This window comes from Carcharhinus amblyrhynchos, unplaced genomic scaffold (assembly GCF_965287045.1).
Source record: "Carcharhinus amblyrhynchos unplaced genomic scaffold, sCarAmb.v2.hapA scaffold_49, whole genome shotgun sequence".
NCBI lineage: Eukaryota > Metazoa > Chordata > Chondrichthyes > Carcharhiniformes > Carcharhinidae > Carcharhinus > Carcharhinus amblyrhynchos.
This window is the reverse complement of record NW_027649790.1, coordinates 1,555,271-1,573,050: the sequence shown is the minus strand read 5'-3', so window position 1 is coordinate 1,573,050 and position 17,780 is coordinate 1,555,271. Positions and strand designations below refer to the sequence as shown.

The following is a 17,780-nucleotide window of genomic DNA, read 5'->3' as shown; positions in this document are numbered from 1 at the left end:
AGTTGCTGCAGTTCCCCCATGCTTTCTTTGAATGTTTGCCATTGTCTATCCACGGTCATCCTTTTAAGTCACTCTCCCCAATCTATCAAGGCCACCTCATGCCACATATCCTCATAGATCCCTTTGTTAAGATTCAGCACTCTCATCTCCGAATCAATTACATCACTCTCCACCTTGATAAAAAAATTCTCTCATGTTGTAGTTGCTAATCCCCAAGAGAAGGAGCAGCACTCTGAAAGCTCGTGCTACCAAATAAACCTGTTGGACTTTAACTTGCTGTTGTGAGACTACTTACTGTGTTTACCCCAGTCTAATGCTGGCAATGTCACATCACAGTTAAATTGGCAATGATTCCATTCTCAGTACATAGTACCCATTATAAGATGGGCTGCTCTCTAGTTGGTTCCTCCACATATTGGTCCCGTACACAATCCAATAATTCCTCTTTTACGGCATTGTGGCTAATTTGATTTGCCCAATCAATATGCAGATTAAAATCACCCATGATAATCCTTATTCCCTTATCACATATCTTTAATTTCGTGTTTAATACCATTGCCAACATCATCACTGCAGTTTGAGGGTCAATATATGACGCCCACAAATGTTTTTTGCTGCTTGATATTTCTCAACTCTATCCACACAGACTCCACATTGTCAGAGCTAATATCCTCTCTCACTCTTGTGTTAATTTCCTCTTTAATCAGCAGTGCCCCTCCACCACCTTTTCCTTTGTGCCTGTCCTTCCTAAATACTGAGTATCCTGGGACATTCAGTTCCTATTCCTGGTCACCCTGCAGCTGTTTCCATAATCCCATTTATATCGTACTCGTTTATATCTGCGCGGTTACTTCATTGACTTTTTTGCAAATACTCCATGCATCAAGGCACAGATGTCTTTTTAACATTGTTTGTCTCACTCTAATATTTTTCCCTATAGCCCTGTTTGAATTTTGTCCTTGGTTTTTCTGCCCATCACTTTTCTTATTTCCTTTTCTATCTTTTGTTTTTGTCCTTCTTGACTCCTTACGTAGGTTCCCATCCCCCGGTATATTAGTTTAAACCCTCCTCAACTGCTCTAGCAAACAGTCCCATGAGGACATCAGGCCCAGTCCTGTTCAGGTGTAACTCGTCCAATTTGTACAGGTCCCACCTCCCCCAGAATCGGTCACAATGCCCCAGGAATCTTAAACCCTCCTCTGACACCGTCACTTCGGCCACATATTAATCTGATACATCATGTCATTTCTACCCTGACTAGCACGTGACACTGGTAATAATCCTGAGATCAGTACCTTTGAGGTCCGATTTCTTAACTCTTCCTAGCTCCCTGTATTCTACTTTTGGGACCTTTTTTTTAACCTATGTCATTTGTACCAATGTGTACCATGACCTCTGGCTGTTCACTTTCTCCTACAGAATGTCCTGTACCCGCTCCGAGACATCCTTGACACTAGCACCAGGGAGGCAATGTACCATCCTAGAGTCATACAATTGCACAGAAAGGGAGAAGACTGGGGCCAGAAGGGTGTGGGGTATTTGGGACCATTTTTGAGGGCTCTGACTGAGGGCATCAGAGCTGGCGAGAGTGGACCACAGAGCTATTGGCTTTGGGAGCCTGACATTGGCCATCCACCTTAAAGGATTCATCCATTCAATGCAAACCCAAGGGTTGACTATGCCTCCATGTTGGAGGCAGCTGATGCTGTCATTTGCAATTTCCCATCTCACTTACAGATACCTCGAGGAAGAGACCAAGGCTGAGGAGGAGGAGGAGAACTCTCCATAAGGCCTTGTCCTCAGCCCAGAGACAACCAAGGATGGAGCAGAAGAGGAGAGCTGCGCACCTGTTGAGGCATCACAGCAATCATTTGCACCCTTCCACCAGCTCAGGAAAACACACCTCAGTGGGTGTTAGTGCTAATTCAGGAACAGTCTCCCAATCTAGTGATCATCACACGGATGCGAGTCTGTAGCAACAGGAGGCAGATTCAGCTGAGCTGTCCGGTTGTTGGAGGACTGCTGAGGAAAAGGCATCTGTGAGCTCAGATTCTGCTGATAAGTCTATATAATCGACCTTCCAACTAAAGTCAGCAATAAGTGGGGCAACATCTGGCAGAGCAGTTGGAAGCCCTCAACAGAGTGACAGACGAGTCAGAGGATTCTGTCTGCCTGCTCTCTGATGAAGTGATGCCACCAGAAGCATCCATTGGAAGGATGGCGGACATCATGGAGACCCTAGTCCAGCAGAATGCCCAGTTTCTGCAGGAGATGCCCACAAGCCTGTACCCTATTGTGGTTACCAAAGGTGAGTTCATGCAGTGGCAACTGCGTGACCAGAGGACCGGGGCATCTCAACATCCCTCCAGCTTTCCTATCCCGTCAAGTAGCCAGGCTGGGACCCTTGGGCAACTGAAGGGAGGAGGAGCACCAGCTGGACACCCCTGGATCATCCACTCAGGACTTGTTGTCTTTTCCCTTCGAATCCACTTGACCTTCAACTTCATACTTTGTCACTGCAGAGGGAGCAGCTGGCCCCCTGGTGAAAGCCATTGTGAGCCAGGGCCTCCAGGACTCAGATCTCCAGAGGGCGGCCACCAAAATCATTAAAGGCAACAGGGCAAGCAGCTCCACAGGCTGCCTGCTGCAGCACCTAGAACAGGCCATGTAAAATCAAGATATTTTGAACACGTGGTTTATGTCAAACATATTTACCGTCACTCAATAATGACCATTGTGTCTTTCAATGTCATTACATAGACTTCGTGAGCCCTCCCATCAGCCCCTGCCCACATGCAGTGACCCTATCTGTGATTTTGGAAGGAGAAGGGTCTGGCAGGACCTTTCACAGCCTTGTCCAAGCACATCCCCCCTCCCCACACACAGACACACACACATCCTTCATCTATCTCACTCACCTGAGCTTTTTCAATGTTACTTGCTGAGGTTCTCTTTAAGCTGTCCAGCTGAGCTAGCCCGCGTCTCCGCCCACCCACCTATGCCCATCTGACACACGACTCCAATCACTTTTGATTTCACAAAAATGTTAAAAGTAAAGTTCTTGATCAGCTCCCCCTTCCTTTCCCTTCCCATAAGGACACCTACATCCTTATCGCCCATCACTATCACCTATTCTAACCCCTCTGCATTGCCTCTTGATAGTTCCCCATCAAGCCTCACCTCCCCTTTTACCGCTACCAATGTACTCTCACCTTCCTACCCTACCAGCTCCCTCTGCCCCCTGACGCTCCCCAGTCCAACATACCAAGCCCCACCTTGAGTTCACTCCCCAAGGGCAGTGATCGATTCCACAAACCCCTTCCTTGCACAATCACCTGGATGTTCCGTCAACTCCCCTTTCCCTCCTCAGAATTCCCTCCATTATTCCTTCCTCCCCTGTTGCACCTACCACTGCATTCTGATTGAACGGTAAAAAGTGGCTTGAGGGGAGAACAGCCGACAGCTGCTTATGTGCTCCTTAAGGTGGCTTTCCTGTCACTGCGTGGAACTTTCCCACCTGTGTGGAAAGGTAGAACACCTTGGGAAAGGATAAACTGGAGAATAAATGCTGCAGCAAGGCACCAGTGCCCCCACTGCAACACTGTCCCCTCTGGTTTTCCTATGCTTTAGAAACTGATTGACATTTTAACCAGGACCTTAATTAAACACTTCAGGAAGCTCAAACAATTCAGAAAGATTCTCTTATGTTTCTTACAGCAGGCTAAACCTCAGATTCATTCTCTGCAATTGATCAATTAGTATGCTTCAATAGCAACAAACTTCATAGCAAGAAAGCAGTCACTTTTAGAAACCAAAACACAATTCAAGTATAGTTAGTGAATAGACATAGCCACCAGGACAGATAAACAGCAGTGTGTTTTCTGGAGGGGTTGCAGGCGATTTACCAGAATATGATTTGTTCAAGGGAGGAAGATTAGAGAAACTGGGACTATTTTCCTTATAGCAGAGAAGTTTAAGAAGGAATTTAATAGTTCAAAGATATGAGGGGCTTTAAACAAGTAAAGAAAGATTAACTTTCCACAGACAGGAGGGTCAATGACAGAAAATTGGCGTGAGAGGAAGATGCAATTTTTTATTTCGCACAGTGAGTTATCATCATTTTTTGATTTGATTTATAATCACATGTATTGGCGTACAGAGAAAAGTATTGTTTCTTGCACACTATGCAGACAAAGCATACTGTTCACAGAAAAGGAAAGGAGAGAGAGTACAGAATGTAGTGTTATAGTCATAGCTAGGGAAGAGAAAGATCAACTTAGTGCAAGGTAATCCATTCAAAAGTCTGACAGCAGCAGGGAAGATGCTGTTCTTGAGTTGGTTGCCACGTGACTTTTATATCCTTTTCCCAATGGAAGAAGGTGGAAGAGAGAATGTCTGGAAGCAGATGAACACTAACTTCTCAAAATGGATAAATAGATATAGATATATAAATAAATAAATATATACCAGAAGAGAGGATAACATTACTAGGCTCTGGAGAGAGCAGATAAGTGTGACTGATTGATAACTGATTCAAAGAGCTGATAATAGTCTGGCACATACACAAGTATAGTTAGCAGGAGACAGCAAGATAGTCAGACAAAAGCAGCTACATCCTTAGCTTCTAACAACAGAGAATGTCACCTACCGTTGGGAGAGGCTGGAGTTTTGGTTGCTTTCTTGGTTGGGGTCCATCTCAGAGTCAGTTTGGTTGCAAATCCTGCCAAAAAAGCCAACCAATGCTCATTACACATCCAAATAGGTTTCATAAGCTCAATGCTACTTAATACAAAGGGTTTTTTAATCAATAGTTTACAAAGAAAATATAAAGACAATATTTGGATAGTTTACATTACAAGTATAAATGCAGGATTAGACTGTCTGAACTTGTGATCTGGTATCAGACGTTTTTTTCACTGGTTCTTCAGTGGTTCATAAGCAAGTCTTAAGAGGAGCGAGTACCCACCTGTTCAGTGGAGTTGTTTTCAATCACTAACCTGCATTTATATAGCACACTTCACATTCTCAGGATGTCCAAAGTACTTTACAGCTAATCAGTAACTGTTGTGATGTGTGTGTGTCAACCAATCTGTGCACAGCAAGGTTCCACAAACATCAGTGAGACAATGCTCAAAGCCTTTTTCAGTGATGTTTTCTCATGATGCCAGATAACAGCTTTAGGAAGATAAGATTCCACTGTCTTTCTACAAATAGTGCGAATGGGTCTTTACGATCACCTGAGAGGGCAAACAGGACATTTTCATCCAAAACACAGCACCACCAGCTGTGGAATGCGCCACCTGCATTGCACCAAGGTGCCAGCCTGGTTTTTTTAAAATTAATTTGTGGGACTTGAGTGTCCCACATGGATTGCCCATCATTAGTTGCCCTTGAGAAGATGGTGAGCTGCCTTCTCGAGCGATCGATACAACTGAAAGTCTTGCTAGGCCATTTCAGAAGGCAGTTGAGTCAACCACATTGCTATGGGTCTAGAATCACATGGAGGCCAGACCATGTAAGGGCAAATTTCCTTCCCTAAAGGACATTAATGAACCAGATGTGTCTTTCCAACAATTGACAATGGTTTCATGGTCATCAGTAGATTCTTAATTCCATGTTTTTTTATTGAATTCAAATTCCACCTTCTGCCGTGGCGGGATTCAAACCCGGATCCCCAGAACATTAGCCGAGTTTCTGGATTAATAGTCTAGCGATAATACCACCAGGCCATCATCTCCCTTGTACCCAAAGTTGTGGAATGGAACTTGAACCAATGACCTTCTGATTAAAGAGTGATTGCTGTCACTGAGAATTTTGAGATGTCCTGAGGTTGTGAAAGATGCTACCCAAATCCAATCTTTGTTTCTTTCCTTTCCTAATGCTAATGCACTCATTCCCATTTACCGTGACATGTGTGTTCTGTGAAGTCTGCTTTCATGTAGGTCAATGTATTCTCGCCAGGATCATTCATCAATTTTAGTCTAGGGCAATATTGTTGAGGCATTTTGTACAATAATTTGTTGCAACTGCCCATGTTCAGCTTCTGACTATACTATATATGTCACTGAGTGGTCCAATAGGGTTACCATTTCCTCAACTATACATATGTCTCACTATGTATTGGTGTGTGTGCCCTTGCTGTTATTAGAGACAAACAATTATTATACTCACCTAAGGCTAAGCTTCAGAATCTTAATGAATTTTCTCAGATTGTTCCTGTAATTATTAGAGTGGACAGGACATGAAGAACCAGAATACAACATTGAAAATGATAGCCTTAAATAGCTTTTGGTTGCTTAATGTTAAACAAAGCAAGTGGGAAACACTTGATTTTTTATTAGCATCAGTGTCAAATTTGTGCCCATTGAGCTTATCCATTTCTCTTCGCAGATTCATTGGGCACGATCTTAGCAGCTTGCCGCACCTGCCGTTCAGCACACCAAGCTGGAAACATAGCGTAAGGGCCAAAAATCTCTTCCCAGCCCCACATTACTGGCGAGAATGGATCTCCATATTGTTAGTGAGTCCGGCACGGCTGCTTCCCCCCTCCTCGATGTCTCGACTACACTAGCGAGATGTCACGAATCACTATTGATCTCCACCATAGGACACCAGACACCAAGACCGTGCCAGGGGGATCAGAAGCCATTAGGGCCCCCAGGCAGTGCCCCATCGAACAGTGCCTGCCAGGTTGTGCCTCCCTGGCACACTGGCAGTGCCCACCTGGCACCATATGTATGTCAGGGCAGTGCCAATGTGATTTAAGTGGGAGTGGGGCTGTGACGAAGGAGCTGTACACCATGATGGGTGCCTATGTACGGAGGGCCTATGCAGCCGGGGTGTTTCAGGGGTGGATTGCAGCGTGAAGGGGCTGATATTGGGGGGAGGGGGACATGTTGGGGCTCTGCTCGGGGACCAATTGGGCCTAATCTCCCAATGTCAATGACCCATGTCAGTATGGTGGCTGACAATGCCACTGATAAAGGGCAAGGTGATGGGAGCTGTCTCCAGTTCATTGGTAGATTGGAGTGTCCTGTGGAATGGTGCCCGTGCATTCTGAAGCTGGATTCAGCGGCATGCATAGTTCCCTCCTTCCCCCCCTCCTCCAGACTGCCGCAAAACTCCCAGCTGTCCAAAAAAAATGATTGGAAGATTGTAGTGCGAAGCTTGTCGAAAAGACCAGCGCGGAAGACTCCCATTTCCTCACTGTTATCACACTTGGAATTTCTTTGAGAAAATCCCACCCATTATGTTCTCTTCACAACACGTTCATCTCCTATCTGTGTGGCATCAGCAAGTTTCGCAACCTAACATCCAGCCCCTTTGTCCAAATTATTGATTATAGATTGTAAATTGTTGAGGCCCTTGCACTGATCTTTGTGACACTTGGTGAGTTACATGTTGCTAACCCCAGAACGACCCATTTATCCCTACTCTGTTTTCTATTGGTTAACCAATCCTCTATCCGTGTTAATATGTTTCCCCCAGACTATGATCTCTTCCTTTGATTAGTAACGCTTTCCTGCTTTGTCTCCATTCTTTCTTAAATTCGCAGTTTTCCAATCAGTTGAGACTTTTGCAGAATCTAGGGAATCTAGCCACTTCTAAGATCCTATGAAAAAGTCCATCAGGCCCTGGAACCTGTCAGCCTTTAGTTTGAATAATTTTCTCAGTACCCTTAGTGATTTTAATTGTTCTTCCTTCCCTTTCACCTCTTAGAATCATTGATTAGAATCATAGAATCCCTACAGTGCATTCAGCCCATTCAGCCTGCACTAGCAACAATCCCACCCAGGCCCAATCCCAAATATTTACCCTACTAATCCTCCTAACACAAAGCAGCAATTTTAGCACAGCCAATTAACCTGACCCACACATTTTTGGTCTGTGGGAGGAAACCAGAGCACCCGGAGTAAACCCACGTAGACACAGGGAGAATGTGCAATCTCCACACGGTCACCCAAGCCGGGAATCAAACTTGGGCTGTGAGATAGCAGTGCTAACCATTGTGCCACCATGCCACCCTGTAATTGATTTACAATTATTTCTGTGATGTTATTTGTAGTTTCTACAATGAAGCCAGATACAAAATGTTGGTTCAGTGTTTCCTCCACTTCCTTATTTCCTATTATTAATTCTCCACCCTCTCTTGGAGGACTAATGCTCACCATAATTACTCTTCTCCTTTTTAAATACTCGTAAGAATGCTTAACTTTCTGTTTAAATGATTCTGGCTGGCTATCCTACACTTTTTAAAGTTTTAAAGTTGAAGTTTATTCATTAGTGTCACAAGTAAGGCTTACATTAACACTGCAAAAAAATTACTGTGAAAATCCCCTAGTTGCCACACTCTGCCACCTGTTTGGGTACACTGAGGGGGAATTTTGCATGGCCAATGCACTTCACTAGCATGTCTTTTGAGCTGAGAGAGGAAACCGGAGCACCCGGAGGAAATCCACGCAAACACGCGGAGAACATGTAAATTCCGCACACAGTGACCCAAGCCAGGAATTGAACCTGGGTCCCTGGCACTGTGAAGGAGCAATGCTAATCACTGTGCCACCCATTGTAATTTTTCAATCTACTTTTAGTCATTCTTCACTCATTTTTATATTCTGGGCAAAATATTGAAGAGGGTTCATTGAAGTGCTTCCCACACGTAGAATCATCTTGGGATTATATGGGAATAAAGAGGCAAGTGAGTCCAATACTTACTCAGTTTGCATTGCTGAGTTGCCACAGACAGTTTCTTGATGAATGCAACTGCTGAAAAACAATGGAAAGGATATCACAGTATCTAAATCAAAGAACTGTGAGTCAGTGATACATTTGATGCAAAAGATAACTTAGCTGTGTCTAGATCCCCATCCTGAAACCATTTCATTTCTTCCCACAATTGACATCCTTATCAAAAGTAATGAAGTCTGAAAAAGCCCACATTGTCCACTCTGATAGTTTCCACGTGCTGTTCCCATGAGTATTTCATGTAACCAGCCGCAGCCGTCCTTACATGTTAGCTCTCCTTGAAGTTAATTTATACGGCATGCAGGCATCACTGGCTGGACTCAGCCCTAATTGGGATGAGGTCATTACAGGGGGCATTTAAGAGTCAACCACATTGATGCAGATCTGGAGTTTCATGTAGGCCAGATAAGGACAGCAGCTTTCCTGCCTCAAAGAGCATCTGTGAGCCAGACGGGTTTTTCTGACAGTCAACAATAGTTTTATGGTCATCATTAATTTTTTAATTCCAGATTTTTTAAAAAATCAAACTCAAATTCCACCATCTGCTGTGGTGGGATTTGAACCTGGGTCCCCAGAGCATTACCCTGACTCTCTGGATTACTAGTCCAGTAGCAATACCCCTACACCATTGCTTGGCCCAGAAATGTGAAACAATTGCTCTTCTTTTTGAAATCTTATTTCCTCTTCACAGCACAATTTGGGAGATCATACGGGATTTGAATGTGATCACTAGTCATTGTAACTAGGCTGGTCACAGACCTGTTCAATTTTAACTATTCCAACACATTCCTATCTGGTCTCCCCCATTCTATCTATCCTTTGCAAACAAGAGGTAATTCAAAACTCTGCTGTCCTAAGTCTTGTTCACCTATCACTCCCTGTGCTCATTGAACTACATCAATTCCTGGCCAAGGAATGTCTTGTTTTTAAATTTCTCATTTCAAATTCTTTCATGACCTTCCTAACCCTTCCAGCACCTCAACCTCCAAGATATCTGTATTCCTCGAATCCTGACCCCTGAAGAATCCATTTATCCTCAAGTGTTGATGACATGCCTTCAATTGCCCTAGGTTCCAAGCTCAGCTTCTCTCTACCTTGCTTCCCTCTTTTGACAATACTGCTTAAAACCTCCAGGTTGGACCAACCTATGACCTAATATTTGCTTGTGTGGCCTGGTATGATAGTTTTGTTTTATAGTGCTCCTGTGAAACGCATTGGGGCATTTTATGTTAAAGGTGCTACATGAATCTATGTTGTTGTTTGACATTGCATTCTCTCTTCTGCCAGCACCTGTCATCTGTCTGAGGTTACTTCTCCAGTTTGCCTTCCTGAACAGAATTCTACCTTGCCTCATTATCTCCTCTGATTTCAAATGAAAGTATCCATTGCTTGATTTTCTATTAGATATCATTCCTCAACAGCTGCAAACTCTTTATAAATCTAAGATTTGGATGATGCTCCGATCTTATTACAGATCTTTCTACTAACTCCCATCTTGCTCCTTGGCAGAATACAAAAACAGGCTGAAGACACGAACTGCATTACTCTATCCACAAATGCAGCAAGACCAACTGAGTATTTCTAATGCTTGCTGTTTTCATGCAGGAATGAACTATCTGACCTCTCTTCAACTTCCATCATCTATCCAATATCTCCCTCTTTCCTGCCATATAAAGTCTTTAAAGTTTATTTATTAGTGTCACAAGTAGGCTTACGTTAATGAAGTTATTGTGAAAATTCCGCTAGTCACCACACTCCGGCGCCTGTTCGGGTAAACCGAGCGAGAATTTAGCATGGCCAGTGCATCTAACCAGCACATCTTTCAGACCGAGAGAGAAAGCCGGAGCACCCAGAGGAAACCCACGCAGACACTGGAGAGATTGTGCAAACTCCGCACAGTGATCCAAGCCGGGAATCGAACCCGAGTTTCTGGTGCTGTAAGACAGCAGTCCACTGTTCTGCCCTACATGGATGAAGATGTAACTCTTCTTTTACAAAGGGTATTCCAGGTCTTCCTCTAGCATTTTGTTGCAGCCAGACACCATAGTAGCAAAATATACTGATCCTCCAGCACTCTTAGACACACAGTTCATGTGAAACGAAACATCTAAATTTCCCGCAGGAATTTTCAGAGCTACCTTTGCCAAATATCCACCAAATGGAGTCAACCCGTTTGTGGATCAGAGGACAGGGCACAAATAGAGCGCAAACAAGAGAGAGCAAAAGAATAAGAACATGGGAGAGAGAGGGAGAACAAGAGCGAGAGAGAGAGGGAATGAGAATGAGAACACAAAATGAGAGAGCGGGAGAACAAGAGGGAGAACAGGAGAGAAAGAGAGGACATTAAAAGGGGAGGACACAAAGCAACAAAAGTGTGAGAACACAAAAGAGAATGAGAACATGAGAGGAGAACACGAGAAGGAACGAGAGCACGAGAAGGAGAAGATCAGAGAAGGGGGTGTGAGAGGGAGAAGACAAGAGGAAACAAAGAGTGAGAACGAGAACACGCAAGAGAGAAAATTAGAGAATGCGAACCAAACAATATGAACAAGAGGCTGAAAGAGATAGAAATGCAAATCACTTTTACTTTCCCTTATCCATTTTACTGATTGTCTAATCCAGAAGTATGTTGCATCAGCCTGGGAGCAAACATGAGATTAAATGAAGGAAAGAAATCAATGTACAATTCAGTAGATAGCATTGCCATAAGCATTCCATCATTGTATTTACTGCTTTATGCTGTCAATAGGGTTACAGATTTGAGAATATCTTGGGAACAGTTGGGGTTCCCACAATTATAAAGCTAGGCTCCTGATCTTCTGGTCTCCGGGACCTTTCTGCTATTGATGACCAAGTCGTGGGTAAGAGGTTAGCAATGGCTGGCTAAGGAGACTGATTGTGTCTGTGGTTTTGAGCAGAGCCATGGAGGAAATGAAGGGCAAGAAACCAGAGGATGTAGTTCACATTTGTGTTTACTTACAGTGTACATGTCCATGCACAGCACCACCAGTGGCATGCAGGAAAGAATAAAAATATATGGAATAGCATATTCCTCCCCAGCACAACTGAAAAAAATAAATAAATCAAAGGGTGAAAAAGTTTGTCAAATATATGAATTATCTGTTACCTTGCCTGAGCCTCTTCTTCATCTGAGGAACTTTCCTGTGGAACAAAATATTAAAAAAAATGATTTTGCAAGTCAGAAATTCTTTGAGGATGTGACTAGTAGACTTGATGTGGTGGGGGCCAGCGGATGTGGTTTATTTGGACTTTCAGGAGGCTTTCGACAAGGTCTACATAAGAGCTTAGCATGTAAAATTAAAATGCATGGGATTGGGAGTAGTGTATTCAGATGGATAGAAAACTGGTTGACTAACAAAACAAAGAATAGAAATAAACAGGTCATTTTCCAAATGCTAGGCAGTACCCAACGGGGTACTGCAGGGATCGGTGCTAAGACAACAGCTATTCACAATATATGATAATGATTTAGATGAGGGAACTAAATGTATTATCTCCAAATTTGCAGATGACACAATGCTGAGTGGGAGGGTGAGCTGTGAGGAGGATGCAGAGATGCGTCAGTGTGATTTAGACAAGATAAATGAGTGGGCAAATGCACAGCTGATGCAGTATTATGGGGATAAATGTGAGGTTATCCAATTTAGTAGCTAAACTAGGAAGACAGATGAAAGGCTGTAGATTAAGAAAGGGGAATGTGCAATGAGACCTGGATATCCTCGTACACCAGTTACTTAAGGTAAGCATGCAGGTGCAGCTGACAGTAAAGAAGGCAAGTGCTATGTTGGCCTTCATAACAAGTGGATTTGAGTACAGGAGCAGGGATGTTTTGCTGCAATTATACAGGGCTTTGGTGAGGCCACACTTGGAATATTGTGTGCAGTTTTGGTTTTCTTATCTGACGAAGCATGTTCTTGTTATATAGAGGTTTACTGGATTGATTCCTGGGCTAGCATGAGGAGAAATTGAGTCATTGAGTTTAGAAGAATGAGTGGAGCTTTCATAGGAACCATAGAAATCTCAAAATTCTAACATGACTAATCAGGGTAGATGCAGGAAGGATGCAGATCAGCACAAATGGATATGATCTGGTGGCCATTACAGAGATGTGGCTGCAAGGTGACAGGGACTGGGAGCTGAATGTCCAGGGGTATCAAGTGTTTAGGAAGGATAGGCGGGAGGGAAAAGGGGGGAGCGTAGCTCTGCTGATTAAGGATAGCATCTGGGTGGTAGCAAGGGATGATATAGGAACCAAAGAGCAGAAAGTGGAATCATTGTGGGTGGAGATTAGGAACAGCAAAGGGAGGAAGACACTGGTGGGTGTCGTCTATAGGCCCCCGAATAATGATCTGGAGGTGGGGCGGGCTGTTAACACGCAAATAAGTGCGGTGTGCAGGAATGGAACGGCGGTAATTATGGGGGATTTCAATCTACATATTGATTGGTCGACCCATGTTGGACGCGGTGGGCTCGAGGAGGAGTTCTTGGAATGCTGCCGGGATAGTTTCCTTGAACAGTGTGTGTTGGAGCCGACGAGGGAGTGAGCTATCTTGGATCTGGTGTTATGTAATGAGGCGGGAAGAATTAGGGACCTTGTGGTAAAGGATCCTCTTGGGGAGAGTGATCATTGTATGGTGGAGTTTCTGGTGCAGATGGAGGAGGAGAAAGTGGGTTCCCGGACACGCGTCCTTTGTTTGAACGGGGGGAATACGGTAGGATGAGAGAAGAATTGGCGAATGTTGACTGGGGGAGCGCGTTGGAAGGTAGGTCTGCTGAGGAGCAGTGGAGGATCTTTAAGGAGATCTTTCTTGGTGCTCAGCAGAAATTTATTCCGATGGTTAAAAAGGACCGTAGGAGGAGAGGTAATAAGCCGTGGATAACGAAGGAGGTGAAGGAAAGTGTTAAATTAAAAGTGGAGGCATTTAGAGTAGCTAATAGTGGGCGAGAAGAGGATTGGGAGAGGTTTAAATGTCAACAAAGATTGACAAAGAAGTTGATAAAGAAGGGTAGGAGAAACTATGAAGCTGGGCTAGCGCTTAATATAAAAAAGGATAGCAAGAGTTTTTATAAATATATAAAAAGGAAGAGGCTGGCTAGGGTGAACGTTGGACCCTTAGAGGATGAGAGGGGGGGACTTAGTGGTAGGGGATGGGGAAATGGCTGAGGCCTTGAATAACTTTTTTGTTTCGGTCTTCACGGAGGAGGACGCGAATAATTTGCCGGGTGTTAGCGATGGAAAGGTGGTAGGACTGGAGGGCCTGAATGACATTATTGTTACTAGAGAGGCAGTGCTCGACAGACTGGAGGGACTGATTGTGGACAAGTCGCCAGGACCGGATGGAATGCATCTGAGGGTTCTGAAAGAAATGGTGGAGGTGATAGTGGATGCCTTGGTGGTTATTTTCCAGACGTCGCTGGATTCCAGGGAAGTGCCGGAAGATTGGAAAACGGCTAATGTTACGCCGTTGTTTAAGAAGGGTGGCAGGCAAAAGGCGGGGAATTATAGGCCGGTTAGTTTAACGTCTGTTGTAGGTAAAATGTTAGAATCCGTCATCAAGGAGGAAATAGCGAGGCATCTTGAGGGGAATTGCTTGATAGAGCAGACGCAGCACGGTTTCGTTTAGGGGAAGTCGTGTCTGACAAATATATCGGAGTTCTATTTGATTTTCAGAAGGCGTTTGACAAGATGCCTCACAAGAGGTTATTGCAGAAGGTCAGGGGGCATGGAGTTGGGGGTAGGGTGTTAGCGTGGATAGAGGATTGGTTGTCAAATAGGAGACAAAGAGTGGGGGTTAATGGGTGCTATTCGGATTGGTGGTTGGTGACTAGTGGAGTGCCCCAGGGGTCAGTGCTGGGGCCTCAGCTATTTACCATTTATATAGATGATCTGGAGGAGGGAACCGAGTGTATGGTGTCGAAATTTGCTGATGACACAAAGATTGGTGGAACGGCAAATTGCGCGGAGGGTGTGGAGAGTCTGCAGAAGGATCTAGGTAGGCTGGGCGAATGGGCCAGGAACTGGCAAATGGAATTCAATGTTGGCAAGTGCGAGGTGGTCCACTTTGGTAGCAATAATGGTAGGAAGGACTATTACTTATGTAGCGAAAAACTGCAGCAGGTGACGGTGCAGAGGGACCTTGGGGTCCTTGTGCATGAGTTGCAAAAACCCAGCCTGCAGGTGCAGCAGGTGGTCAGGAAGGCGAATGGGATGCTGGCCTTTATAGCGAGGGGGATTGAATATAAAAGTAGGGAGGTCTTGCTGCAGCTGTATAGGGCATTGGTGAGGCTGCAGCTGGAGTACTGTGTGCAGTTTTGGTCGCCGCACTTACGCAAGGATATTTTGGCCTTGGAGGGAGTGCAGAGGAGGTTTACTAGGCTGATACCGGAGTTGAGGGGGTTGAGCTATGAGGAGAGGCTGAATAAACTCGGCTTGTACTCGTTAGAGTTTAGAAGAATGAGGGGAGATCTCATTGAGGCATATAAGATGATGAATGGGATGGATAGGATAGAGGTGGAGAGACTCTTCCCGCTCAGAAAGGACAGTAGGACTAGGGGCCACAGCCTCAAGATAAAGGGGGGGCGGTTTAGAACGGAGTTGAGGAGGAACTTCTTCACTCAAAGGGTGGTGAATCTCTGGAATTCTCTGCCCGTTGAAGTGGTGGAGGCTGCCTCGCTAAATATTTTTAAGACGCGGGTTGATGGGTTTTTGATAAGAGAGGGGATTAAGGGTTATGGGGAGAGGGCGGGAATGTGGAACTGAGCCACGACAGATCAGCCATGATCTTATTGAATGGCGGGGCAGGCTCGAAGGGCTAGATGGCCTACTCCTGCTCCTATTTCTTATGTTCTTATGTTCCTGATGGTGGGGATGTCCAGAATCAAAGGTCATAGTCTAAGGATATGGGGTAAACATTTTAAGTCTGAGATGAGGGGAAATTTCTTCACCCAGAGTGGGTGAACCTGTGGAATTTGCCACCAAGGGAAGTAGTTGACACCAAAACATTGTACATTTTCAAAAAAGAGTTAGATATAGTTCTTGGGGCAAATGGGGTTCAAAAGATATGGGTGGGGGAAGCAGGATCAGGATACTGAGTTGGCTGATCAGTCCCCAAGACCATAATGAATGGCTCAAAGGACTGAATGGATAATTCCTGTTCCTATTTTCTATGTTTCTATGTAAATTCCCAACAAAATCAATGTAGCAACAGATTTGTATGATACCCTCAAAGCTTAGCTCTGCAACTTAGGGTCCGCTCCAAGGCTTAAAAGCATACCTGTACCAGCTGTGAGAGTGGCATTAGATTATTGAACTTGGGAGTCATCCCATTGGAATTCAATCTACCTGCACATGCACACGTCCACAGGCCACAGAGAAACCCAGGGAAAAGGCCATTGTGCCAGGCACGGGCACAGTTGAAATGATTAGAAAGGAGGACCCAATGCAACAGATTTTGAGCAATTCTAAAAGTCATGACAGCATATTGCCAGCACCTCTCCTGACTTTTACTTGTAATCAGCCAAAATTTATCCCAATGAATCGAAAACCCATAATAAGGTGTTCCATAGATTGTGCTTAAAGGCTGGTAAAGGCAGAAGAGGAAAGAATGAGACTATGCAATGAGCCACAATTTCTCGCCAGACGGACAGGGAAGTATGTTACAGGAGGTATTTGTAGCTCGGGTGCAGATGAAGAAATGTATCCCAAAAGTTTGACAAAGAACATCAGGAAAAAAAATTAAACTTACTGAGCTGCTAACCTGAAGTGTATCCTCATCTTCCTTCTCAGGACTCTGTTTTATATTTTAAAAAAAAAGGACCAGTAAAATAAGGTTTATTTATAGTGGAGAATTAAAATGTTCAAACTTAGTGGTGAGATATAGAAAATAAGTGACCAGGTCGCAAACCACACATGCACACTCAAACTAGAAGACTTGAAGATCCGTTTATAAGCATCTGCAATAGTAAGGGATAGTGTGATGGTACTCAGTGTTCATTATTGTGATAAATATGAAGTTCAACTTCCCTTTGATTTAAGAAGTCCATTTAATTGTTGCATTCACACTTTGTCACACAAGGTAGGTTTCCAATTAATAATTTAGTCAACAAAAACAGAACTATGAGACTCTATGCTGATTTCAACACAGCGCAAACAGACCAAGCACAACACAATAAAACTAGTTACTAAACATTGCATATCTCACCTGTCAGTCAAAGTTCCACTGCAGAGAAAAAAAGACATCACATAAAGTAGGAAATTACAACTGCAACATTGATGCTTAAACACTCAGGAAGCACTAGAAAAAAAAACCATAGCACCGTAATTTCAAATGAACATTACAACTGCCAGGCACATACAAATGAGATCAATTACTCAGACAATTAAGAGGAACTGTTTTCTCTGACAGAGGAGTTCAGGGGTAAGGTCAGAAAGCACTGCGTCACACAAGGATGTGGAAATGTGGAACACACTCTCCCAAAAAGCTGCTGAGACATGATGCGGAGGCATGTCAGTGAATAATTTCAAAACTGATTTATCAACTCTTCTTTAGAAAAGGGTATTAAAGGTTGCAGGATCAAGATAGCGAGTTGTGGTTTAGATACAGAGCAAGCATGATCTGACTGAATGGCAGAATAGGCTTGAGGAGCCGAATGGCTTCATGTTCTTATGTTTGTTAATGTCTTGTCAACCACTTAGTTTATGGTTTGTTAATAACGTTATTAAGGTTAAGGGAAATGGGTGATGGCTATTAATTTGAGAAACTGAGGGCGGTTTTAACAGAATTTGGCAGTGTTGGTTCCAGTGTGAAAAATGGCACATTGAAACACGTTGGTTTACTCTTCAGATCTTATCAAAAAAAGACAAGTGGGCAAGTTTCACATGCAGGGAGGGTAGGATGTAAATATACCAAAATCTGGCTGCACCGAGATCGGATCATTATGTTTAAAAAGTGTGCTCTGATCAGAACATCCCCCCACCACCCCACCGCCGCACCAAACATCTCATCCCATGAAGC

The 17,780-nt window shown here is 44.0% G+C and overlaps 1 protein-coding gene across 1 annotated transcript in view; it reads right to left on the bottom strand.

The window, feature by feature from the left end:
• LOC145337463 (uncharacterized) overlaps window positions 1-17,780 on the bottom strand; it is a 93,308-nt gene that overhangs the window by 11,063 nt on the left and 64,465 nt on the right. The window contains exons 4-8 of the mRNA XM_080182244.1: window positions 16,512-16,556; window positions 11,873-11,907; window positions 8,716-8,766; window positions 6,172-6,216; window positions 4,649-4,720 (exon numbers count right to left, since the gene is read on the bottom strand). Coding sequence (XP_080038370.1) covers window positions 4,649-4,720; window positions 6,172-6,216; window positions 8,716-8,766; window positions 11,873-11,907; window positions 16,512-16,556 — 248 coding nt within the window. The remainder of the gene's footprint in view (window positions 1-4,648; window positions 4,721-6,171; window positions 6,217-8,715; window positions 8,767-11,872; window positions 11,908-16,511; window positions 16,557-17,780) is intronic.